At 39.8% G+C, this 26,914-nt stretch overlaps 1 protein-coding gene and 1 long non-coding RNA gene across 6 annotated transcripts; both read right to left on the bottom strand.

Moving 5' to 3' along the window:
- Positions 1–26,903, bottom strand: LOC146512964 (myoferlin-like). Of its 5 annotated transcripts, XM_085169997.1 has the most exons (55): positions 26,687–26,903; positions 26,060–26,115; positions 25,683–25,774; positions 21,770–21,878; positions 21,571–21,664; positions 21,287–21,450; positions 20,499–20,627; positions 20,238–20,300; positions 20,110–20,160; positions 19,990–20,020; positions 19,289–19,404; positions 19,026–19,152; positions 17,236–17,339; positions 17,054–17,122; positions 16,919–16,962; positions 16,208–16,290; positions 15,949–15,987; positions 15,531–15,655; positions 15,309–15,422; positions 14,631–14,808; positions 14,422–14,546; positions 14,166–14,275; positions 13,111–13,303; positions 12,712–12,867; positions 12,481–12,612; positions 12,197–12,360; positions 11,458–11,572; positions 11,183–11,285; positions 10,940–11,082; positions 10,523–10,693; positions 10,159–10,252; positions 9,980–10,057; positions 9,659–9,840; positions 9,150–9,308; positions 8,709–8,807; positions 8,450–8,611; positions 7,565–7,730; positions 6,517–6,593; positions 6,348–6,404; positions 4,558–4,569; positions 4,356–4,454; positions 4,096–4,224; positions 3,812–3,967; positions 3,634–3,725; positions 3,372–3,542; positions 3,121–3,269; positions 2,295–2,434; positions 2,119–2,207; positions 1,943–2,038; positions 1,648–1,789; positions 1,434–1,533; positions 1,165–1,355; positions 760–869; positions 524–671; positions 1–391 (listed from the first exon to the last, which is right to left on the bottom strand). In XM_085169997.1, the coding sequence occupies exons 1-55, from the start codon at positions 26,772–26,774 to the stop codon at positions 353–355; spliced, it is 6,225 nt and encodes a 2,074-aa protein (XP_085026123.1). In that variant the 5' UTR covers positions 26,775–26,903; the 3' UTR covers positions 1–352. The 5 variants fall into 5 exon arrangements, with proteins under 5 accessions (XP_085026123.1, XP_085026120.1, XP_085026119.1 ...); XM_085169994.1 differs by lacking the exon at positions 6,348–6,404 and having other exon boundaries at positions 15,531–15,646; positions 26,687–26,901; XM_085169993.1 differs by lacking the exon at positions 6,348–6,404 and having other exon boundaries at positions 26,687–26,900.
- On the bottom strand, positions 25,325–25,676 carry LOC146512965 (uncharacterized). Its single transcript, XR_014875674.1, has 2 exons — positions 25,508–25,676; positions 25,325–25,433 (listed from the first exon to the last, which is right to left on the bottom strand). It is a non-coding gene; the product is annotated as an uncharacterized LOC146512965 (long non-coding RNA).
- Positions 26,904–26,914: the final 11 nt, after the last annotated feature.

The following is a 26,914-nucleotide window of genomic DNA, read 5'->3' on the forward strand; positions in this document are numbered from 1 at the left end:
TTTGAGCTATTAATTGTGATCCCATTTATATATAATGTCCACAAATATGGAAACATTTTAATAAAAAGAAATATTCATTTTAATAAAAGTGATCCCGAAATATCACCCAAACTGGGCTAATGGCAAACACCTTTTCCATACAGTGTCCTAAACAAAACCCTTTGCAAACTAGACTGTGATGGACTGTATTGTCACAGTTCTGTGGTGTAGAAAATGTGTTCATATGTTGAAATAGTGCAAATGTGCAAGCTCCCCTTCCCATTTGTTAAAAAAAAAAAGTTAAAAAAAGGTACAAGTTGAGATAATCTGGCAGTATCTGTGTGGAGTTCGTTGCTCCTGGTGGTCCTTATTGCTAACTTAAGGGTTTCACGATCTTCATTGAGATGTAGTTCTGTAAAATGCAAGAAATAACAATCAATCACACATTGACAAGTTTCCTATAAGTACAAAGATGATAAGACTGAACAATTTCATAATATGAGAAAACTTTGTTGTCCAGTGGTTCGCTTTTGTCTGTCCTTACCGGTAAAGAATACAACAGGATGGCGATGAAGAGGACCACTATGATGAGGATGATAAGTCCAATAAAGACCCACTTGAACCTTCTCCACACAATGAACTTCATGGTCTTACATGGGTTGGTGAACCAGAAGAAGGATGTTTCTGGGCGACTAGTAGTTGACAGAAAATGTATTTAGTAGACATCATAGCCTGTATACCTTTCAAAATTCAGCCCAGCTAATCTTGTAAGGCTCTTACTTTGGAAGGTCCAGTTTTGGATTCATGTTGGGTTCATCCCGTCCTTTTCCTGCAGGTCGCTCGTCTGCATCCACTTCACTCACAATCTCCAGTGTCATCTCCACTTTGCCCTGAAAACCCAACACAAACAATGGAGTGACAAGACAACAAGGACCTGCGACATTTTTGGAATACTTCAACTAAATTAAGACCAATTTATCTGACAATCTTCTGCAAGTAACCCATTTCCAATTTAGGAATTTAGGACTAGTCAATAGAAAATAAAGTAGAAGTATAATGTTGTCCAAAGCTCTTAATCTTTTCTCTTCATGGCACTTTGGGAATATTGTATTTTAACTCTACATTTCCAAATGTCTTGTGGTTCCATCTTATCAAATGAAAACTGAAGTTTCTATTCATACTTACACCCAGGACCTTCTTTCCATCTTGTTCGATAGAGCAAGGCCACCAGCCTCTGACTGACTGCTGAGCAAACAGAGACTTGTTCTGCTCTGCCTTGTGTGGACCTATTTCCACATTATCCATCATATCCAGAGAGCATTTCTCTGGGGTCTTCGCAGGAGCAACCAGCTTACGCAAATCCAGCTCCACAGTACCTGGGATCACAGTACATTGTACTCAGGTTTTCTAAAGGTTAGGCATAGACACACAGGTTGGACTTGAAAGTTTCTTACCAAGGTAATCATCCAGTGAGAATTTGTCATTATCCCAAATCTGAACAATCAGTTTGGGAGGAATCCGGAACTCTGTTTTATCAAGTCTCCAAAAGTGTTCCTGTTATGAAAAAAAGAAGAAGACATTAAAACAATACCTGTGTTATTTTTTTAAAATGGTATTAAAATAATCTTTGATCTACAGTATGATAAACCAACTGGCAACAAGCCTCACCTTCTTGGATACAAGGCAGAGTTGTTCAGCTGGCAGGTAGTCAAGCCCAAAGACGAATCGCCAGTTAAAGTTACCATCGCCATCCAGAGACCTGTAGTGGACATCAGTCTTCTGCTTGTCCTCCTCCATTCCTGGCATCCAGCTAGCACATAAACAACAAGCATGAATAATCATTGGCCTTTGACCACAGTAACCCTCTAACACAAAGTGCTGCTACCTCCTAAAGGAAGATTTTGGAGAAAGTAAACAACAATAGATTTGGACAAACAAGGGCTTTGATGCAGAATTAACACACCCTTTCACATAGATGTCGCTCATGCGCTCTCCAGTGATACTGGTCTCATCCAGAGTCACATCTGTGGTGTTCCAGATGACAGCACGCAGGAAATACCTGAATATTTGAACACAGTCATTGTTAGCTCTCAGTGACATATGCAGCGATGAAGTACTGAAGAGAAACACAGCACTTACTTCTTTGGTTTGCGTGGTGTGATGTCAAAGGGAGGCTCGGGGAGGCCTAAGCTTTTGGGAAAAACATCCACCCACATCTGAAGTTGTCCCTAAACCAATGCAACATATACATTTTACAAAAATAACTGAGCCTGAGTCATTGCAGCCAGAAACAGGTACAGTATGAGATGTCTAACCTGAGAGAGGTTGGGCTGGAAGGTGCTGTGAAGCGTCCTAGTTTCCACATGTTCAGGGACGAGACCCTGTGTTCTGAGCACGTGCAGACAGAGGCGTTCATAAGGTGGACCCAAGTGCTGATGAATTTCCTTGTTGCTCTCTTAATGTAGAAAAAGAAATCAATCACTAGATTGGTATTAAAACAATCTAGTGTTATGGGGCAAAACAGTTCAGTCACAACAATATTGTTTTGTTGTTGCGACCTACGCATCTACTAATCAGAGGGTTGGTGGTTCGATGCCTGCCGTTGCATGCCAAAGTATTCTTGGGCAAGATGATGAACCCCGATCTCCTCTCAGTACATTCATCGGAGTGTGAAAGTTAGATACAAAGCCCTTAAATGTAGAATAAAGTGCTTGTGTGAATGTGTATGTGATTGGATGAATGAGACATGCTGTACAAAGCACTTTGGTAGCTGACTAATGTGCTGTATGATGATCAGTCCATTTATCATTTAAACAGTAAGAGATTCAAATGAACTGATTCATCTTCTTGAAATCTGAACATTGGAGACACATCTGAATTTCAAAACAATTCTGCTACTTTAGCTGCATTCAAATAAATTTTGTTTAATTAATAAAATATATAGTATTAGATGTTTTAGGGAACTAAACTATAACAATATGTAGCAATGTGAAATGTGCTAAAGACAAAACGTACTGTTAATCTTTGCCAAACAATGAGGGCATGTAGACGGGCATAATAGGGCTTAATTGTTGCTCATTTTTCAACAAAAACAAAACATCTAAATCACTCATTTATACTATTATACTTCTAACCCCTTACCAAACTGAGCCAGTGTGTATTCTTTTCCATTGAAGATGAGTGAATTTCCATTATCTTCCGTCCTGGGCTTAGAAAGTCCTTTAAGACGAGCCAGATTCTCAAGAATCTGAGATGGCTTCAGCTGGTCCCGCCACTGGTTGATGCCAGAACTAGATGACAGGACAGTTGGAATTAATATTTCCTCAGCTCTGACTCCATGTTTTCCAAAAAATATTAAAAGGTTTCCCACTCAGGCACATCTGCTTCCTTACATGCAGTAGCTTTGAGGCAAGCCGCAGTATGAGTTATATCGAGACAGGAAGCGGTTCTCCAGGTCGATCACTGTCTCGCCGACCTTCTCGTCATGAGTAAGCAGATCATAGTCATAAACAGAGATCTTCAGGTCCTTGTCCTGGGGCAGGAAACACGTCATCTCAAACATCCTAAACAACAAAAAGGACGGTTATAGAAATCTTAAGATGTAATACATTTTCTATTTATACCTGTTTGAATTCATTGACACATAAGGTTTACCTTCCAAACACAGGGTTGAGGGTGTTGGGTAAGTAGTGGTCTCTGTCATCGATCGTGTTTTTTCCCAGTGATATCTTTATGTATGGATCGCACTGAGCAGAAAAGACAAGAAACGGTACTGACCGTACTATGTTTGACAAAATTTGTATTACTGTAGGTAATGCAGATTAACACTCACGCTGCCATTATTGTCTTTGGGCTGGAGGTCCATGCCCCGAACCACATAAATCCTAACCAGACACTCCTGAGGTCCGCTATCTGGGAGTTCTCTGAACTGACGCGGTGGAGGAGCTACACCTGGGTCATCTGGCAGGGGATACACTTTGAACGAACCCTGCAGGTACAAGAGTAAACCCCACACTCAAACAAAGAAATCAAGTTCACTGTACTCCCCCCCCTTTGTAGTTAATTAATGTTTTTCTCTATCTCCAAATATTATTGTTCTAAATGATGTTAGACAACCTTAAACTCTCCAACCACAGTAGGATCATCATCGCCATTGTCGTTCTTGCCTCGCTGGAGTTTGAAGGTGTCGCAGAAATCAGTAAGCCCTTTGAATTCTGGGACATCTTCCAGTTCGCAGTCATAGATCTGAAAATGAACACACTCACATTCAAGTTGTCTGTAACAACCAAAGAGGAGCGTACGTACTATTTGAAATACATAGACCAAGATGAATGATTAGTTTATGAGTGTTGTGTGAGGAAATGGAGCTGGCTTACTTTGAGGGTATCGTATCCTTTCTTGAGGTAAGGACCACATTTCTCCTGGTCTCCTAGCGAGACGTAGAATTTACTCCACCAATCAACTGTCTCTTTTTCCTAAAGATGGAATTGTCCTGCATTTTAATCTCACTGCATTTGGGAAAAGAAGTTGATTTGTCTGCTATTAAATCTTATTTCATCAACTACTAATAAGTCTTACCTTCTCAGCAACCTTTGGCGAATGAAGATGCACCAAAAACAAAAATAAAAACAAGTCAAAAATATTTATATCAGTAAGAAAAAAAAGTAAGAAGACAAACATTAAATGGAACAAATACTGAAAAGATAGCAGAAAATCGAAATGCAAAGAAGAAAAAGTTGATAAAGTGCTTTCAGCCACAGTTTGATGACTGAGTGATTCTGTGAAAGGGTGTAGCAATCAGCAACAACAATAAGCTTTTAACACAGCAGACATTTTCACATATCATACTGAGATCTATTCATTTCATTTAGTGTATACCCTAATATTCGACATTGCTGTTTTAATATCTTACTAAATAACTTACTGAATCAATGTTGATTTTATTTTTCATATATGCCCTTCATGCTATGCCAGTTTAAAATGTCTGCTGTGAAAAGGGTGCTAATAGCAGGTAGCGTGGCTCTGGTGGTGAGGCCCATTGCCTGCCATGACTGACATCTGTTTTTAAAGAAATCAAAGGACTAAATTTTCACTTCTTTCATAGATTTCATAAGTTTCATTTGTGGTCAGAACAACAATGTATTTATTGGTCAACTAAAAAAAAAGACATTTTGGGAAATACAGTATTGTCTTGAGCCGCCCCTCATTTCTGCATATTTTACTTCCAAGCATAATTGTCTGCGCTGTGTCCTTAAAGAAATTTAAGGACACTGGACAAGTGGAATACAAAAAAAACTAAGTGCAATGCCTCTTCTAGTATCCGAAGCCTCATTAGAAATGGTCTCGATGTAAGGATGGCTGTCAAGAAGCCATTCTTAAGGAAGGGAAACAGGGAGAAAAGGCTGTGTTATGCCAAATTGTACAGGGGCGATTGGTCTGACAGAATGATGAATCCAAATTTGAAACATTTGGTTCAAATCTTTGTCACCACAAACAAGAGAGAGGTACAACAGTGGCTGTCTACAGCCATCTGTAAAACATGGTTTGGAGCTGCATTTAAGCCAGTCAGGTTGAGCATCCTGTCAAAACCGATGAAATTATAAATGCAGAAATGTAGCTTCTGATTTTGCTCCCATATAAAATAGCATGTGGAAAGCATTGAATCAGCAACAGCCTCATATATGAATGAGAGGTGGCTTTTGCACAATACTGTACCTTTATTTTCTTGAGTCACAAGAGTTAGATGCAAACCGTCATTATGATTCCACACACATCTATGTGCTAAATTTGAGTCTACTGCCACCACCCAGTTATCTCTGCATAAAGACTGCCGTTGTTAGTAGTAGTAGTATTTTTTTACAGATTTAATACTGGCTACTGTTTGAACTGTTGAATGAATTAATAATAGCACTTAGACTGTACCCACGGACAATCCCAGACTAGCTTTTTCTACCTAATTTGAGTCTGAACTCGAGTACTAGCAGTAGCATCACATTTAGCATTTAGAGCAGTTTCAATTTTCAAACTCTATGCAGGAAAATATAGGAAAAATAAGGGTATTTCCCAAAGTATCAAACTTTCTTTAAGTAGGAAACTTGTAGGCAAGTTATTTTTGAGGTTTCAGTAGCAGCACTAGCTTCTAAGTTTAGATGCCTGAACATCTATGCTACAATCGATGCTACAATAACAATGTGCTCAATAAAATATGCCAGATAAAACTGCAGTTATTGTGGCAACTCCCCTGTAGATTCATGGCTTTGTGATAGGATTTTTGTTCAGCTTTCTTTAGCTCTGTGATTGTCAGCCATTCAGCATCATTGGAGCCCCGCCTTGTGAATTAGAAAGCCATAATAAGTAACCATACATACAAAATGGGAGGTAGGGGATGCCATTTTGTTGACAGCAGCTGACATGCTGTACATAAACTGTAAGCCAGAGTAATCAGAGTAAGTTTGTCAGATTTGACTTGATAGTCAAATTCTGCTCTTACGTGAACAGAGGAAACTTCTGAGTGTTAGGAAAGGTGGTGGGGCTTACCTGAGCTTCTAGCAGTGGCCTTGTCTCCTCCATGGTGATAGAGACATGTTTGTGAGGCGACGCCATCATCAGAGCCACTGTTAACATTGAGCAGTTACTTTTATCTCTGTGCATAAACTGTATCAAAGTTTGTACCTAGCGTTTCTCTATTAACATACTACAGGCTGTATAAACAACCCTAATTCAAAAAAGATGGGATGCCGGCAATAAAAAAGGATAAATAAAGATTCAGAAATCTCATAAGCCCAATAAAAACATATCAAATGGATTAATTTAGGAAAGAAAATTAGTTCCTTTTGAATTTGGTGGCAGCACTGTTCACCACTGTATAGCATCCCATCTTCTTTTAACAAACAGATTGTAAACATCTGGGAACTAAAGAGACCAGCTGCTGGACTTTTGGGAGGGGAATGTGGTCCCACTCTTGTCTGATGTTAGATTCTAGGTTTTTGAACTTTTGAGTGCTTACAACAAGCCAGACAGTTCCTCTTCTATGTAGTCTGGAGGATGTAGCGTTCATGCTTTGTCTAACCAAGGAGCAGCTTTCCAATTTTCAGGCTTGCACACAGAGATTTCTCCATAATTTTGGAATCTTTTGGTGATATTATGTGCTGCAGATGATCAGATATTCAAATTCTTTGTAATTTTACATTTGTAATTATAAGTTTTTACACACTGGTTAACATCTGCCCATCTTCTGAGAAGCTCTACCTCTATAAGATAGTACTACTTGCTTTTCCAGGCTTTTATTGCCCTTGTCTGAACTTTTGAGACAAGTTGCTGCCATCAAAAGTAATTTTTTTCTGAAAAACACTTGACAAGTTTTCTATTTTCTGTTGTGAATAAAATATGGCTTGATGAGATTTTGAAATCATCGCATTATTTTTCTATTACGTGGTTGCACAGTGTCCCAACTTAAGTGCCTTAAACTTAAATTCTTTCTAATGGCCGTAGGGACCAATTCCTCTGGTCGCAAAGCAAAAGTTAACTGCTAGTTTTTCAACATGACGTTCATTGCAGGTTGCTGCAGTCTATGATCTGCTCTTACTTTTAGATGACATTGCTCCTTCGGCGGTGACGACATATGGATCACATCTGAACTGCTCCAAAGAACTGATAGTGCACTGGCCTACCACGGGCTTCCTGCCAAATGGACGGTGGTCTATTACCTTCAGCACAATTGGAGGTGTGTACATCTCTTGCTTCGGAAGGAGCTGGATGGAGAGTATAGAGGAAATGGAATAAATAATCAGGGTTTAAATCATAACGTATCAACTTCTTGGGATTAATAATTGAATCTTAAATTGAATGATTCGGGTGTTGGTGTTTTTTTAGACTTTTTCAGAGCAAGAGTAAAGTTTCCTTTTTTTGACAGAGCATATAGTTGGTGCTTGATCGGGTGACCCCATATCCTCCCTTAGTTACACTGCAAGAGGTCTAGGTTGCTATGGGCTTCCCATGATGCACTGATTTTCTTCTTCACTCACTGAGCGTTTATACACAACTCTGCATTTAATCATTTACTTTTAATCTCTGGCTCTCTGCCATAGTATGTCTTTGTTTTGTCTTCCTCACCTCACCCACGACACATAATAGCAGATGTGCCTGGTTCTGCCCTGGGTTTCTTCCTGTTAAAAGGTTTTCCCTCTCACGGTTGGAAAAGTGCTTACTAATAGCGGGTCTTCTTATTGTTGGGGTTTTCTCTGTTTTTTCTATTTTATTGTAGGGTCTTTACATTATAATATAAAGTGTTTTGAGGCAACTGTTGTGCTTTCGGGCTATATAAACAAAACTAAACTGAAATGAATCGAAAAAAGTTTAAACATACTCATTTCAAAATTAAAAGTTAATTTAGTTAAATTTTTCTTTTTTTCAGACACTTATTTTCCTAATTCTTATGCATAACATAGAGCTTGTGTAGTACTGCCATTACCACTTTGATGAAGAGGACAGAGCTCGGGAAGTTTGGAGTCTTCTTCATGTTCTTGATGACGGCTGACTCTACCCTCTGCCCCCCACATTCCACCACGAGGCTGGGTGACGATATTGCTGCCAGTTGGTATGGCTTCATGTTCCTCAGGCCCCATGCAAGAATCTGAAATCAAACATAGATTGGGGAGTTTTAATGAGGTCAAATTCCATGCGTGTCCATCACTTTAGAAGGGAAAGTTATATATAAGGCTGCATTTTACCTCCACAGCAGTCAGTTGCACCACAGGGCGAATGCCCTGAGGTACCATGTAGATGTTCTCTCTCTTTGGGGGAACTAGTGGAAGATCTGAGTCTCCTGACTACAGAGACAGAGGCATTCATTAGGCTTTATTTTCTTGTTATTTTTCCTACAAGATTACACTTGGTTCCATGGGAGTTATGAAGGAATGACGAAAACAACATTACACCTTACATTTCATATAAGAAATGTCAACAGTAATCACCAAAACTACATGGACATGATAAAAGGAGATGAAAAGATGAAGACATTGTTTAAGTTAAGGATTTATTACTCAGTATGTATGTATGACAGACTGCATGCGACAGAGGTAACACAGTTTTGAGGAAGACCTGAAGGCCCAGAGAACAATTTTTAAAAAATGCTATAAAACAGACTATTGTCCACTACTTTCATTTCAAACCTTGTTTTTAAGAATGAGTTCAGCAGCCACAAGAGCCTCCCCGGCTACCTTCCCTTTCTGGATGATGGGATGCCACAACAGTTTTGGTGTCTGATCCATACCAGAATTCAGTTTTACTATTGGGGTGCAAATACTGCGGCCCAGTATTTCGTCCTTCCCCTGAAACAGAAACTTCCAAGATTACCATACATATTCTGATATGTGTGCATAATTAAATAAACATGAGTTTTACAGAGGATGTTGTAAGAGTAACAGATGAATGGTGTATATTGCTTTAAAGACAATTAAAACTGTGTAAAGGAAGATGTCAAATGTTTTTTCTTATAACTTAAGCTGGAAAAGTAAAAAGTTTCACTGAAGTCAACTTCTGCGTGATTTCAAAATACAGTTTTACTGTAAGTATCTGCACAAAATCATCAATCAGGGATCTTACAACACTGTAAGCACTGAACAAACAGATTCATTGTGCAGAAGACTTCTCTATATACGGTCAATATCCCTCAGCGTACCACTTGGTCACTATCGTAGAACTCCAGGACAACATTGGGAGGGCGGTAAGCAATCTTCTGGGGGTCTCCGTAAATCTCTACATCATTAAAAATCAGAGTCTGGTCCCAGGTTGGGTTCAGAGTTGCTCTTAGCTTCTCTGTTGTCTTACTGACATGCAGGAAGGAGACATGTGCATATGGATCTGTGGTGGGAAAAAAAAGTAGTTTTACCTTTTATTTAACAAAGGGCTTTTGCAGTGATACTTATTTAAGTTCAAATCTAAATCCACTCGAAGTCTTAAGTTTTATATGCATTAAATTTCATTCTTGATTTAATCTTACCAGAGAAACTATCTTTGTCCATGGAGGTCATGTTGCGTGCCTGATGGACGTAGACACGGAGATGGTACATATATGACCCTAAAGAGGAACACAACATGAATGAAGCGGACAGTCAAAAATCCTTCTATGCAAATGCAAAATGCATTCATATGTTCATATGTTGTATGTGCATCACTCACTGTCAAAGGAGCAGGACACAGTAGGCGTGTTGGCACCAAACAGCTTGGTAGCGTCACCCTTGGAATCTTTCTCTTTCTCCTCTGTGTCAATACCCTGCCAAGAAAACCAGAGAGTTATTACCCATTCATATTTCACACGCTCCCAGGAACAAAGAAAACACACACACACATGACAGCTCTGTAGATGGGGTTAATTCATAAGCAAATATTTGGTGACTCAGCAAGATCAAGTTGACTTCCAGCTTTGTATAACATCCCATCCTCTCTGGCTTATTCTCGCACTATTACTACTATGCCATTGTCAATCAGATATTAAAAAAAAGTAGTTCAACATCAACAAAAAAATCGATTTTCTCATTCTCACCAATGCTCCTTCCAGCTGGAAGATGGCAGCTGCTCCGAGGCGACTTTCCGGTGCCATTTTTCTCCTCCAGCGCCTTCGCCGAAATGTATCTGATGACCTCTCATTTCTGTGGAATTTCCAGCCAATCAGAGAAGAGAATTCCCAGCCCTCAGGGTTGCCTTGATCCCGCCTCTGCGTGCAAAAAGGGACTTGTAGTTAACAGGTAGAAACATTTGTTCTACCTGGATCTAAGAACTAAATTGAGCATAGCATTAGTTCAGGCAGGCCACCAAGTCAAACACAGCCACAGCCCTGGCAGATTATTTCATGTATGTGTCAATGCTCATGGAAGTTGCAATTGTATTTTACAAAATCAGAATAGATTATAAAAGAAATGGCAAAGCAGTACATAGCCCTGCCCTACTGTGCAGTGCTGACCTCCACAGCTGCTCCTCCGGGGACTTTACTCCTCTTGCGGGGTCGAATCAGCCTTCTTCTGCGGTGAATGTGGTACATCTTCTCTGCAGGAACCCAGGACCGAGGCTTGTCATCTGGAGGAATGGTGACTCCATATTCCCAGCCTTTAAACACCACACAGACATTCATACCAAAAATGTCCTTAGTTATATGGTTTAATTTTTTTTTTTTTTTTTAGTTACGCTGTGAGGTGAGTGTCTGCACCTTGATCATCCACAGCTCTGTTGATATCCACAGTCCACTCATCCTCCCAGATCCAACCTGGGGGACAATCAAACTCTGTAGGGTTGCAACTTTTCTCTCCATTCTGCACAACCAAAAAGAGCCACTTAGTGGTATATATGTTTATAAATGTATCTATATTAAGAGTGTGGGATTATTATCTATTCCAGCCATTTGGGTGAGTCAGCAGTTAACGTGTAGGGTTACATTAATGCCTCGATATTTGTGTATCAAGGCGAAAAGAAAACTGTTCTCACCACATCAGTGAAGGGTTCAGAAGCAGCCTTCCAGTCTCCACCTGGGAAGCGGGTCTCATTCTGGAAAACCTCATCCATGAATTCAGTGTGTCCTGCATCAGCTTCTGTTAGCAGACTGAAATAAGAAATAAGACTAAATATGAAAAGAGAATTCAACAATGAGAATATCTACTATTGCAAACGTCAGTATCAAAAACACAAAACACGCGGCAACATCAGTGCACTGTTGCGTGTGTGCGTGTGGTGTGAAACACAAGGAAGCGTTTAGATAGTTTGTCGAGCAGTGTTTACATGTTGGGAGTTTCCTGACTGATAAGTTAGCTTAACAAACCCTGTGCTCATCTTACTGAAAGTATGTGCTCCATATTATTACTGTTAGGCTCACGTCTGACACCCTCCATCAAAAATTTTTGGGAGTTCTGTTTTCTTTACTCTGCTTTTTTTGACAGCTAGAAGGTTGGGTATACAGTGAGAGGCAAAAATCGGCTGGTAACACTTGGAGTGCAGAATGTGTTTGCCTCTGAGTTTACAGATAGGTTAAAAAGATTACGTGAATGACTTCCGTCAGTTTGATACATTTCCATTAATTGACTGCTCAATGGCATGAGGAGAATGTAAACATGAGAGAGTCCATGTGGCCTACTTCCTTCACTGCGCAGACTCAGTGTTTACCAAGGTAAGGTAGTGGTGAAAACATCAAACAAATCCTGCTTAGATGACCAAGTCCAATTACACTCACGCTTTCTCTGGATCAATGAACCACTCAGACTCCCACTCCCATCCTCTGGGTGGAATGAAGTACTCCTTTTTTAGCTTCAGTTTGCCGGTTACATCAGAAAACTTATGGCGCCCCACCAGTCCCGTAGTCCCCCACTTCCCGAACACCTGAGCCTGATTTTCATACTGTAATACACAGGAAGACGGGCTTGGTTTTAGGAGCTGAGAACACTTCATGTAATAAGACACATGTATTACAATGTAATACTTGTGTGTGAATCCCAGGTATGTGTGGGAGAAACATACCAGTTCGGCAAACACACTGAAGCTTCCCTCGGAGAATGAGCTGAATTTTTTCTCATGTGCAGACAGACCCAGCCACATGTTAACTCTAATCTGAACTGGCACCTTTAAGCCCTTGTTCTTGTCCATGGGGTACTGTGGAGATGGAGAATAAAAAGCATAGAAAAGCAGCTGATTACTACATAACATTCAAACATTTATTTATTTAGCCTGTTTTTGACAGTTCATGTGTACCTGTAAATACACAGTCTGTGTCTTGCCGCAATGCTGCCCACAGGCCTGCTCACTGAATGTAGAGTAGAGGATCTGATGAGCTGGGATGCGACTGCAAGCCACTCTTTTCTCACCCCGTAGCATCCAGATGATCACATCAGGCATGCTGATCTGGGGCTGGACACAGAAAAACCATGTGAACTTATGCAGTGCTTATGGAAAACTGTGAATCATGCCTTAGCACACATATTTGTCCAATAATTAGATGAATGTCTTGCATTCTTTTGACATGTTACTGCATCACGAGGCTTTTGCATGACACAGTGTATATAATCAATGCTGTACAGATTCCTACAAATACTATTTTTCCTACTAATACAATTTTTTTTAATCAAAGAAGCATTTGGCTGGTGTTTATACCTCTTCAGCCAGCGTTTTGAGCTTTTCTACCCAGGACTCCAAGTCGGACAAAGTGTCACGGATCTCTCCGGCCTCCTCTCTCATGCGTCTGGCTCCATCTTTGATGCTGGTCAAAGCCCTGTCTCGCAGCTTCTTGATTTGGATGTCCAGAGTTGTCAGGTTGGAGTGGCCCTCGAGCTCAGGTGTTGGGAAACTCAAGGAAAGCAGACAAAATCCTAATCATTTCAGCCAAAAAAGTTAAATAATTAAGCAGTTAACTCTTCATAACTGAAGCCGGTTCTTTCTCAGCCTACTATCATCTTATATACTCAAAATCCTCTCAAGCAAATATGTGGCATATCTCAACTGTTATGAATTGCTGTCAAATTAAGACAGTGTTTTATGTAAAATCCTTTTTCCCCCCATTTTTACCTAATATATAAATCATGTACTCTAAATAGTTTGTGTACTTCATGTAGGAATCAGGCCAAGTAGTCATTATACACTGCATGTTTCTTAGGCAGTAGGTCACTCTAGAGATAAAAAATGACCATGATCTCTAAACAGTTGCTACACATTAGAGATATGACAGAGAATTCATTCACAAATTAATCTCAGCTAGTGAGTCTAAAGGGAAACTTTTCAAAGGCTAAATTGCCAAGTGTGTGTATCCATAAAATGTTACAATTTTTTTGAACAACCCTCCATGCTAATGTCTTATGACCAGTACTACCACATATCTAAGAGTGGCTATAGTAGAGGATAAATAAGACTTGAACTAAAAAATGCAATTCAAAACAGGTGAGATAAGTCACAGGTCCTTTGATAAATGGATTTTGGAGAATTTAAGACAGTAAATTTCAATTTTTAGCTGTCAAAGAACAAGCTTTGTGCTCAAAATGCTGCTTAAAAATACAATATATATATATATATATATATATATATACACACATACATACATACACACACACACATACACATATATACACATTTCTATTCACGGGATCCATCCTGTGACTCACCAGGATGTACTTGTGCTTCATTTGTTTGTATTTCTCACAACATGTTCCATTTACCTTTCTAGGTCTTCAATCAGCTGATTGAGTAACTTCAGCCACACCTCAGCTAGCTGGTTGTCTGAGACTTTTGCCAAGATTGCCGTTTTAAATTCCTCCAAGTTTGATTGCTGCAACAACAAAACAGTGGTGAGGATTATGTTCCCACCTCACGGAGTTACAAACACATGTCAAACATTAGCAGAGCTGTTTCAAAGCAGGCTCTGTACAGGCAATGAATCCTAAACTCAACTGAAAGCATTCATTGCAGTATTACCAAGCGGTGAGTAATGTAGAGGATGATGTTGACAGAGTCCAGACGGTGGCTGATGTCCTCCCAGTATGAGGTAACCACAACCACTGGCTTAGTGTTTGCCCAGGGCAGGTAGTAATAATGATTACCTGGAGAAAAATTACATGCCATTAAAAATCATGTGGTCATTCAGTGCTTGAGAACATGTATTCAGTGCAGATTTCACCACTCACCATCAAATATAGCACAACTATATTGTGTGGTGGAGGCCAGCGGTTTGCAGGTGGTGTCCAGTTTGTTGCCATAATTACCGATGCTGACCTCAAACTGGATTGGTTCTCCAGGTTCCTGAATCATTGAGGCGCTGTGGAAGACTGCACAGAGGCAGTATTTTCTCCTCCTCTGGTATTTCTGATTAAGGAGGATACACAGAACAGAGAAAGAGAGGTAGAAAGTTGTTGACTATAGGCTGTATATAAAAGATGGCCATAGCTTCTGGTCTTAAAAACTGAACCCAGAGCTAAAGGTGCCTTAAAAATGCATTGTTCCTAATGGAAAGCAGGAGGTGACTATTGGTTCCAAAAGGAAACCCAATTCTATGTCCATGAGAAGTCTCTGACAAAATTAGTCAGCCTTTCACACAATTCATTGGCTCATTAAACATTTTTCTAAAAATCTTATGATTTCAATAACTAGCTTATAATCTTGTTGTTTATTTTCTAACTTATGGGCTCATTCAGAATAACATGGAAGATAAAGCAGGGCACACCTTAAGCCAAGATTTACAAGTCACTCATATAAGGGTGATATCCAAATATGCATCCATCTTTTATATACAGTCTATGGTTTTGACCTATGAAAAAAGTAACTGGAAAAGTGAAAATGGAAACCAGCCACACGACAGTCAATACCTGTACCACCAGGACGTCATCACTGTGGATTTTGTCTACTGCTTGGTCTGCTTTCCCCTCTAGCTTAGTGGACAGCTCGACCAGAATCCTGCCTCTGTACGCCACGCCTTCTCCCTTTACAAGGACAACATAATGAAATCTTAAAAACCCAACAAAGGCGATTGAAGAAAAAGCATGAAAGAGAAATTCATAAGATAGCAGTTATTGTGTCTTCTCCACTACCTTGCCCAAATTGAGATCCTCATAGGGGTCTGGGAAGCCAGTGAACTCTCTGGGGCTGCCATACAAGTTGATATAACAGGGCCCAAACACAGGCAGGAAGCCCACCTCAGACTCCCCTGAGTTACCTGGAGAGAGAAAATGGCAAAACAGTCAAGCTGATATAGTGAAGCAAAGTCAAGCTAAAGCAAAAGGTTTGATGCCACTAGGTGTTACTAGGTGACTATTGGAGGTGGCGGGTGGAGGCAGTGAATGGTGGGGCAAGCAGGTGCAGAGACTCTGACAGCAAAACATTCAATATGAAAACTGAGCAACGCACAGTTATATTGGCAACAGGGAACAAAGAAAGTTAGACATAATCAACATTGTAGCACGAGCATCATGCGCTATGACCCATGCAACACAGAGCAAAAAGAGAAACCTTCATAAGACGCCGTTCCCCCATAATCCGGATGTTCCTCTATTCCAGGAGAAGAAAAGGACAAGTCGAGTACCATTTAGAAGGGAACACAATGAGGCACATTGGTATAATGCATTCTTTCATACACTCATACAACAATATCTAGATATGCGAGATGAAGAAAAATTCAAATTTTTTTATTTATTAATTTAATTTAAAGCTAAAATGTAACGTCTTGGTCCTGTTTTCTGGGATAAAGTAGACATAAATAAATGATTACCTTCTATCTCTCCACCAGAGGAGGCTATGTTGGCCAGATTCAGGTACGTGGTGCCGATGGCATCATTTCCTGTCAAACGATCCCTGCAGTCACACATAACAACTTCAGGCCCAGTCCGCACAAACATGCACACATAGACACATAGCCCGCACTCGTGTGATTAACTGTAAAATGACATGCAAATGTCACAGTGTATCTGCGGTGTTACGCTCTGCTTTGTCCACTACCACTATGAAGTAGGACATTGAACAATGGCTCACATTTTATTGCTTTTTGTTGGAAGTTTTGGGGTGTTTTGTTTTTTCTCTCTTTTTTTCACAGTGGACTTTATTGCCCTCTCAGTATATTTTCAACACCTAACAGACTTTTTTCTAACCTTTTCCTCTGGCACTTTTTTTTCTATCCAGCTTTCCTGGAGCCGAGTTATCTGACAGTTGCTTTTCTCAGAAACACACAATAATGTCCCGAGAGTCAGTGCCAGCCGAGCATGTTATTCAGGGAAGGGTGTGGCTAGCACAGCATTATTCTCTTAAAGCTAGTATTAGGACAAGGATATGCACACACATGCGTGCACACACACACTGACAACACTACACAAACTTTGTGCAATACTTTTTCAGCCAAAAGCAAGTGCCTCGTATTTTCTTTAGTAATAATAAAAAAAAAGAAGAACAGAAAATTACATTTAAACCGTAATCGTATTTAACTTACCAATCAAACACCGTTAGTTTGACACGCTCACACATGGAGGGGAACTAGAGACACACACACACACAAAAAAAGAAGCTTAAACACACTAATTTCTGTTACTTTCTGCTATTTAGCTTTTATCTTAAGGAGCACTACCTTGACTTGAAGGTTCAGTACTTCGTTCCACTCTGGGTTGGCATTCGTCTCAATGATTTGTGTGCACAACTGGAGAGGCAGAATAACACACATCAGCATTTTTTCTCTATAGGATAAGAATAAAAAAATCTAATTTTCTTAATCTAACATTATAGCCCCAAAAAAGGAGGAAAATCGAGAACCTTTCTGCCAGCAAAGCTAGCCTCCAAAAAGGGATCCACCAGGTTTTTCTTGTTTGCTTCTCCTCCAAAAATTTCTTTCAAATTCTGGACAAATGCATCATCCACTGTAGCAAGAAAACAGTTGTTAGGTAATAAATATATAATCTTAAATGCTTATATGCTGATTATTATTGGTTTATATGAGAGAGGCCCAGACTTTAGTGTAAAACTAGGTTACAGGCTGACCAGAAACTGCATGTTTTTGTAGAATATGAGCTCCAGACAGAGTGAAACAATTCAGACAAAAGGGTGACAGGTTGCCCTCGCAACAGACTTTAGAAAAAGGAGGTTATTGCAAGCTGCACAGGAAGTTTTAGTGCACAGGCATATCAATAAAATCAGACACAGAAAAGAGGAACTGAATAGAAGAAGTTTTGTGTGTAATGAACAGAGATGGGCAGTAACAAGTTACTGTAATCCGATTACTTTTTTTCAAGTAACGAGTAAAGTAAGGGATTACTATTGCAAAAACGGTAATTAGATTACCGTTACTTTCCCGTAGGAACGCTGCGTTACTAAAACCGTGATTTTTTTGCGAGAATGTCTCATGACAGTGACGTAAGCAAGTGTGACGTTGGTGACAACAGCTGTGTGCAGATCAACAATGGATCATATATCGAGTGCGGGAGAGAGTATGAGCGTGCAGCGTTTAAAGCGTGGAAGTACTGACCTTACTTTAAGTTTGATTCCATAAAAAGTGACAAAAACATTAGCGTCTGTTGTGCATGGGAAGAAAACTTTTTACAGCGAACCCCCCCCCCTCCTAAACTTCCAAGCAAGCACCGAATGCACTACGATGTAATGGGAAATTCACAGAGAAACTCGCGGATTCTTCCACTGACCGCTGCTGCACACCTGCACCAGGGTAAACCTCCGCCTACGCCACTCCTGCTTTACAGGTGAAAATAGAGCAAAAGGACCGCTAGTCTTTGACTTTATTTATTTTCTGCTGTGTTTTACTTGCATCTATTTGAAAGACTGAGTGTAAACACAAAAAAATATATATTTTATGTGCTGGAATGTGCAGAAAATAGGTTTAAATATTAAACAAATTTCTTCCAGTCAGAGAATGTTGCATTTAATTAAATTTTTGCTTGATGCATAAAGTTAAAAGATTAAAACGAATAAAACAAGTTTTAAAAAGGGACTTTTCCATTTGATTACATTTTGTATGATGGATTGTAGAAAAAGTAGAATTAGGCTGAAAGATCTATCGCTTTATCACCTATTCAGGTTGTAAATCGTGTTTTTAAAAAGTAACTAAGTAATTAATTACTTTTGAAAATAAGTAATCAGTAAAGTAATGGGATTACTTTTGGGGGGAAGTAATCAGTAATTAGTTACTAATTACTTTTTTCAAGTAACTTGACCAACACTGGTAATGAAACTGTGTGTGACTAAGTGACGTCGAGAGGTACATAAATAACCTGGCTTCCTGTTTTCTGTTTGAGACTGGCTGATGTGAGCAGGCGTTTCTGTGTGTGCTCAGTCTCCATATCTCGGGATATGTAAATAAAGATATTTTTTTAAAGTAAAAGACCACTTTTGAGCCGTGTCTTTTTGGCCCTATGAATCAAAAGAACCGTTTTTAACACAGTGCAAGAAAGAATCAGTCTTAATTTATTTAAGACAATAAAAACATCAGTTTAATAGGGTTAACAAGGAGAACTAAACTTCATTTTATTATGATTTAAATGACCAGTCGGTTTGGTACAAATGCAGAGTGAATGCTGATCTAGATCTGCTCTTACTCTGGGGAATGTCCTCAGCTCTGAACACCTTCAGTGACAGCATGGCCCATCTAAGAGTCACGCCCGCTGGAAGCAGCAGATTACTCTCTATGTCATCCTGGTCGTCATTGGACTCTCTCTTTTCCACCTGCAGCGTTTGAGGCAGAACAAAGAAAGAATGCATGAGAGAAAGCGAATCGTGTAAGCAGCCTTTTTACATTGTGAAGGAGGAAGCAAAGAGCTGCAGTCAAAGTCCTCTGAGAGCTGCAGCTCATCGGTCATACCGGAGGATCATCGCCAGTCCCGACAACAAAGAGGCTGACTTTCAGGTAGCCTTTAGCCCCAGAGCTGGAGTCATCTAGGTCATTCAAAAGGAGCCACTTCCTCAAGACACAATGGGCTATAAAAGGACCACGCACATAAAAACACCACATAAGATAAACAGACTTTATTAGGGCACCATCAGTTAGAGTGTGTGGAGAAGTTAAAAAGCACTTCAGACTTTGTAACTTTGAAAAAAACTCAGAAACAGTAAAAGAAAATTAGTTTTCAGCATTTTACATGTGGAGATATTAAATAACATAGTGGTTACTAAATCTGGCACAAGCTTTTTGGCCCCTTGTTGGCACCGGTAACACAGTACTGACATTTTGCCTACAAAGTTGTAACTGGTCCTAGTTTTTGGTCTGGATTTTGACCTTTAAACTGGTCACTTCGTCTAAGATTTTCTCCTCCACCATGCATTAGTCTCTCCACCAAGTGAGGAGCAATTGATACTCTGTAGTTTAACTTCACTTCAGTATTTTCATAAGATGGTAGCTTCTTTTTTTTTGTCTGCGTGCTGAGTGATGTTGAGCTTTTTCACTGCGTCAGATTGGAAGCGACACTGACAGCAGCCCACTGCATTATGATCTCCACAAAATAAACTAAAGTACCATCTGTGTGGATGCAAATGACACTCAAATCTGTAGTTGAACCAGCTTACCTGGCTCATCATAAACATAACCAACGTCCACCTGTTTGAGAGAATAAGATGAGATTAGCCAGACTTGTTTGTCATTTTAGATGTTTCAACATTTTGTATGGAGGAGATTAGACCGGGTACCTTGAATTCTCCCATAAGACTGTCAGCCCTCAGTGAACAGGAGTTATACACCTGCAGAGAAGAGTGCAACCATCAGCAGGTGGTATAAATGCTAACAGAGGACTTCAACATTTCCTATTAATACTAACCCGAAAACTAATGTTCTCATCAAACAGATCGGACGGTAACATGTGGACATTGTAGAAGAATATCTGCAAAAAAGGAAAAAGAAAAAAACACCATACAAGGTTCAAACAAAGCAAAACATTTCACATCTCTGTAGAATCTGGTGTCGCATGTTTGGATAGACTCGACTTTAATTAGTTATCATGAGATTGACAGAATAAGAAAAATATTTTTATCCATATCTGAGTTTTGCGTAGTCACTCTGTGCAAATAAATGGCAGAACCTCATCGAAGAAGGGGTTGTTTCCCCTCTTAATCCTGGTCCTGTGGGTCTGCCCACAAACGTAAATCTTGACTACTGGTTTGATGTTGTTGCCAGGCAACTGACGGGCCTCGATGATCCGGACTCGAATCTGAGAGACAGAATGAGGGAGGATACATTTACAGGCACACCACACAAAAAGCCTTTTGACTTCAGACCTGCCTTAATTCTTCGTGGTACAGATTTAACAAGGTGCTGAAAATATTCCTCACAGATTTTTGTCTGAGGAATATATATCTTGTCTATAAACAATCTTCTCCCATGAAGGGCGATCGTGGCTCAAGAGTTTGCATTGTAATCGGAAGGTTGCCGGTTCAAGCCCCGGCTTGGACAGTCTCGGTCGTTGTGTCCTTGGGCAAGACACTTCACCCGTTGCCTATTTGTGGCCCGGTGGCGCCAGTGTCCGGCAGCCTCGCCTCTGTCAGTGCGCCCCAGGTTGGCTGTGGCTACAATGTAGCTTGCCATCACCAGTGTGTGAATGTGTGTGTGAATGGGTGGATGACTGGTTGTGTAAAGCACTTTGGGGTCCTTAGGGACTAGTAAAGCGCTATACAAATACAGGCCATTTACCATGACCATAGAATCAATGCACTGTACAAATCTGTACACCACCAACTACATAAATATTTTAGTAACGTCTCAATCATGAAGGGCTTAATTTAAAGCTCACAATCCTCATGTTCTGATCCTCACCAGCACATCCAAAGTTTTTTTCTGAAGTTATTGATCTTTAATGATAATCAAACTGACCTGAAAGTCCTGAGGTTTATTTGCAAGTCGATGTCGACTCTGTGCCCTGGCAACACCCCGACGAAGATTAACTGACTGACCACCGGATGGGGACGTCCCTGCAGGGCCACTTTGGCTCCCATCTGGAAGAGTTTCATTGCCCTCCTCACCGCCACCACCACCTCCTAAAAAGCACAAAGACAGGGCGATCACAGGTCAAATACCTGACACCTCTAAACAAATGTAATACTCTCAGTAGACACATGCTGTATTGTGCAGTATTACTGGAAATTACATAAACATACCAGCATCCACTGTAGTTTCTCCTGACGGAGGATCATTGGGGTTTGGTACAACGTTTGCTGGAGCATCATAGCCGACCAAAAGATTGATTGTTGCCTGAAAGGAAATTATTGGCTAGTCTTCTATTTTAAAAATATAGATTTTTTATGAAATTATATTTTGCTTATATTTTTGAGTTCATATCAAAGGATGAAAACTTACTCCAATATTCTGTCCACTTTCACTGACCAGGGGAACATTTTTACACGGCAGTGATCTCGCTTGACCTGAAGCGAGGTCTTTCAAATAGATTTTAGCAGACCCGAGGAATCTATTGGAAAAAACAAACAGTGTCAGACAGCCTACTTTTCTATACATGCAACACACACACACACAACTTGGTGGACTTTGCCTGGTGACCATTCTGTTTCAATGTCCTGATTGAATCAGGCAAAACATGTGCTACCATTTTAGTCAGCAAATTCACCAGTAATCAGATTACACAGATTACACAAAAATTAAAAGCAGCATGTGTGCACAGTGAAGACTACATTCACACAAAAAGCCGTGGAGAAGGTCACCACGCAGAGCTAACAAACCATACCTGTTCAGATGCACAAACACAACACTATGAGCTACCACTCACTCAATACTACCAGCCTCTGTTTTAAACAGCAACAACTTTCTGCACCGAGGACGGAAATGAATTAACGCTTCCTATTTGGGAGACCTTTAAAAAGTGGGAGTGATAAAGTTTAAACTTCCAAATAATAATAAATAAATAACACAATACAAAAAAACACCACTGCCATATGTATCATGCAATGATCGAATAAAACAGGTAAATCATGCGTCTTTGAAGGCATCAAACATCTACTAAAAGTAATATTACTTACAGCATTACCCAATTATTTCATCTCCAAGGTCAAGTAATTATTAACCCGATTAATGTTCATTGGGAAAAACAGGATTGTGTTCCTCAGTTAACGTGTCCTTTAATGTTTTAAAGAAAAAAAATTAAATGAAACTATGTGAGCTATGCCCAAAACACCAGTGTCACACAGTGTATCTCAGCATTGTCCTTTCATTGCTTATTGTGTCTGTGTCTGCCTTGGCGTGCAGCCAAAAACTACACTGTTTCCTGTTTATCTAATTATTCTTTCACAATTACAAGAAATTTGACAGCAACTACTAAAATTGCAAAACTTGCAACTAAACGTATAAAAGGCCAGAATTTCAAACCCATGTTTTCTCCTCCTGATACAGACAGAGAAAGCATTACTGTGTCCAAAAGGAATACAGCTAACCCAATGGAGTGTTATGAACACCGTGTAAGTTGTCTCTCTTTGGGTGGACACTGTCATTTTATTTTGGCAGCATTCCTGGCGGAGGAATTCCTGCAACATAAACTTGCTGCTGACCTACATCTGACACCAAAGGCTACAGCATTTAAACATCTTGTGTGAAAGCTTTAAATATACTACTATCCATGCACTATAATAGTGTACTCAAAAAACCTCTGCAGTGAGTGTGACATGCTGATATGATGAGCAGTAACTTAACTTGTCGAGATTACTTTAGGACACTGTACAAATACTTGGACAGAATTTATTGTGGGGAGGAGATCCAGTCATTATTCCACATGAGGAAGGAGGCCGACACTGGTACTCCCTAGACATTCAGTGACTCATGAAACTGGCATTTAACCTCATATTAAACCAGCCCTTTTTGTGTATTTTATTGCACAACAGAATTTAAAGCTCTATCAAATAGTGTTTCCAAGCAGGAAGAGCCTGTGTTAGAGCTTTTCCTTGCATAGTCTGACCAAAATCTCTCGACAAATGAAGGCCACTCAGCGGAGAGTTTGATGGGTCATTCAAAATGCACATGACTTTGCATATCTGCTGTTTTTAGAACATTCAAATACTAAGTAGTGCCGTACTAACTGTGTTAGCGTCCTCACTGAGCAGTGGGAAAATCATTAGAGCCCCGGTGTAAGTGTAGAGTAGGGAAATGATATTTGGAGTGCCAACTTCCCATTTAAACAAATAACAACCAGCAGACTTTGTGACCATTGTCGAGGCTTGGTGATGTCATGTTCAAAATATTGCTCTCGCCTACATGCAGGATAAAATCTGAACTCATACCGAGTTATTATTGTAATAACTCAGGGTTTTTTTCACTTTGTCAGATGTCTAAGAATACAAATATACAAGGGTGCCTCTGACACAATGACATTCTCACTTATATCAGTTCAGTCACTATAATTAACTATGTGTTAACGGGAATGAGTGACTTACAGTACAAATAACCTTGAATGTCTGTCACCCACCCTCTGTCAACATTCATTTCCCTTTGCACGACCGCTCGGCTTTTAAATATTGCGGCTCGTCTGAGATACATTTGTGACAAGAGTGTGAAAATCACCCATGGTGCACTTAAAAAGCTTAAAAGCCCAGAAATATCTTTCATCGGCAAGTGAAAAGTGGTTTGAAATATTTGCACAGACCAACAGGAAATGAGACTACTTAAGCGTCTGAAAGACGCTTAAGTAGCCAAAAACTGTGACAAACTGGAAATCTCTGCATTTCAAATATACACAGTCAAATTTTATACGCTTACATTTTTTTTTTTTTTTTATTGTAGAGTCATGAACCATTCAGTTATTTCTAAAAGCCTACAGCTCTATTTGAGCCTCAACTGCATAACAGGGGAAATGGAAATCTATCAGGGATTGATGCAAAGCACGTAAAGGGAGGATAGTTAAGACCACAAGGTTTCAAATGGACTTCCAAGGTAAGTTATTAACCAGAAGCTGTGGAAAACAGTGTCGCAGTTACAACGAAATATGCTGTAGATATTCATTGTCTGCAGGGTATGAACTATGATGGCTGTTGATACTTGGACTCTTTTTTTCTCTTCAGTTTCATGTTAAAGACTGCATCGCTGTTTGCACTGGGAGACTTTATCCCACAATCTTCTGATTCCTCCCAAAATCAAATTAGTCAGGAAGAATGCTTATTTTCCTCCCTCCTGTTGCTACAGCGACAGGGAATACCCATAACAGTATCTGCAAAGCTATTTGAGAAGGACAAATCCTCCTCTGCTTCCACCCTGTAGCTCTTTAGAGAGTGTGTCAGATGGCCAGCTCAGTGGAAAACTTTACTCTGTATGGAGACACATTTGCAAAGCCCCTCCTTCAGTTATGACTGTCCCATGCACAAGGGAAACTTTTACTCAGTTTAGCACATGTGTGCATAAATCCACAGAAGATCCATCTCAGGACTGACATGTTTCATACAAAACAAGAACTTTTAGCATCATCGGTTTTCTTAGCATAAAAAAGACCTTGATCGTGATAATTAGTGATGTTGGGGAAACATTCCTTGTGGTTGGTCTGAATCAGTCCCATATGGGATTCTGGCTTTAGCTGGAAGTGAAAACCTTTTAGAGTATTTTTGGAGCAGGTTCAGGCTTTTTCAGACATCTCACTCAGACGGTATTAAAATAGCTCATATCACTACATCTACTACAACAACTCCACATTAGCTTTGAGAATTTGCTTTGTTCTCTATCACACTGTGCTCCATTGTTGCACAAGAAGGCATCCCACACAGCTCTGCAAGTCTCAGCATGGCAAGAAGGGTGTAGCAGGCTGTGGGGGTTGGAAAAAACGAACTACATAGCTGCAATATTGAGTTATTATGAACACATCAAACTTATCAAACTTCTTTTTGTTTATATTGGTGTGTCCTTGTTCACACACACACACACAAACACACACACACACAATATGTTGATGCTGTTATGTTGTTCTGATCCTGCTTCTAAGCAACTGGTAGTAGCAGCCTGTGACATGTTCAAATAGCAGGTAGCCCATGTACAGCTCAAGCTATGATGGCTCTGCAGTAAGCGAATAATCAGTTTCTTAAAAGCAACAAAAGAAAAAGAGACACATACCTCTACCTGTGTTGACTAATCTGCTACCTGACTAAACAGGCTCAATTCCTACAAGCTCCTGTTTCAGACAATACTAAGCTTGTATTGTAATTCAGTAAGGTGAGGCACAGCTTTTCATGACTTGTTGCAGAAAGCTGAGAGGGGATCTCAGTCTCCAGGCATGCAGTGTACTTACTTATCTTTCCCAATAGTTTCATAGTCTTTCACAATCACGTCGATGTAGGAGCTGGAGTCCAGTGCCTTGCCTTTTAGATCAAATTCAACCAACTACAAGCAAACAAATGTGAGAAAAGCATGCCATCAGATACAGAACCTAAACTGCTGTCATGTCTTAAATAAGCACATTTTATCAAGGAACAACATATATATTACAAATAATCATATATGTGTGTATGTTAGCCACGTGGTGTGTGGGACTGCAATTGCAGTATGGAAAGTTTGCATTAAGTATTGCTGCATTCCTGGCAATGCATCTAAACTAGTTAAAAAATAATAAAAACAGGTAAAAGTGAGTGAAGTATTGCAGAGTGTTTCTTTGTCTGTGTGATTTACCTCATTCCACACCGGATTCAACTCTTTGTCAATCGATTTTGTTTTCTTCTTGTCATCTGAAAGGGGAACACATTTTTTTTCTTAATGCTGCAACTTTCCCTTTTTATTAAAAAGTTAAGAAAAGTAACATTCACATCTTATTGTTTTAAATCAAATGACACGGTGCCTTTATAGCAACAGCAATGCTAGGATCAGTACTGTAAGTCAGTACTGTGTCTGCTCTGTCTTGTGCAGAACTGTCATATATGATTTTAATTCTGTGGCTGAAGCCAACTTTGAGTACAGACTCAAACTTGTCTGTTCACTTCTTTCCCCGAGCTCATTTCACTCTATCACACACATGCAAACAAGTCACTCCCCAGCTATGCATCAGGAAATTAAATTATTCTTGGATAAAATTAATTAATTAATTAAAAAAACACTTGTTTTTTAACATTTGTAATCTGGCCAGCTCATCTGATGAGCTCAGCAGCACCTCTGTACCTCAGCTACCACAAACCAGATGAAAGAATATTAAATTAGGTGCCTTCAAACTTCAAGCCCTGCAACAATCACTATTACAATTTACTTTTTACTGAAGACAAGAACACACCCAAACTTTTTTACACGTAGAGAAAAGAGACCTACCTCTAAAAACCACAGTGGTAATTGGATCAGGAACTCCAAGGGTCTTTTTAGGTAGACCCTTAGCCGACTCTACTACAACCCGCAACATGACACCAAATGAGTTTAAATGAAAAGAAAACTAAACTAATCCGTTTAAAAGAAGAAATGTCCACGCAAGACCGACATCCTCACGGCCCCATCACAGAAGCTGTCAGGGCAGGGCTGACAAAGTCTAGCTCCAGGATTCAG

The sequence above is a fragment of the Neolamprologus multifasciatus genome, chromosome 8 (genome assembly GCF_963576455.1).
Source record: "Neolamprologus multifasciatus chromosome 8, fNeoMul1.2, whole genome shotgun sequence".
Classification (NCBI taxonomy): domain Eukaryota; kingdom Metazoa; phylum Chordata; class Actinopteri; order Cichliformes; family Cichlidae; genus Neolamprologus; species Neolamprologus multifasciatus.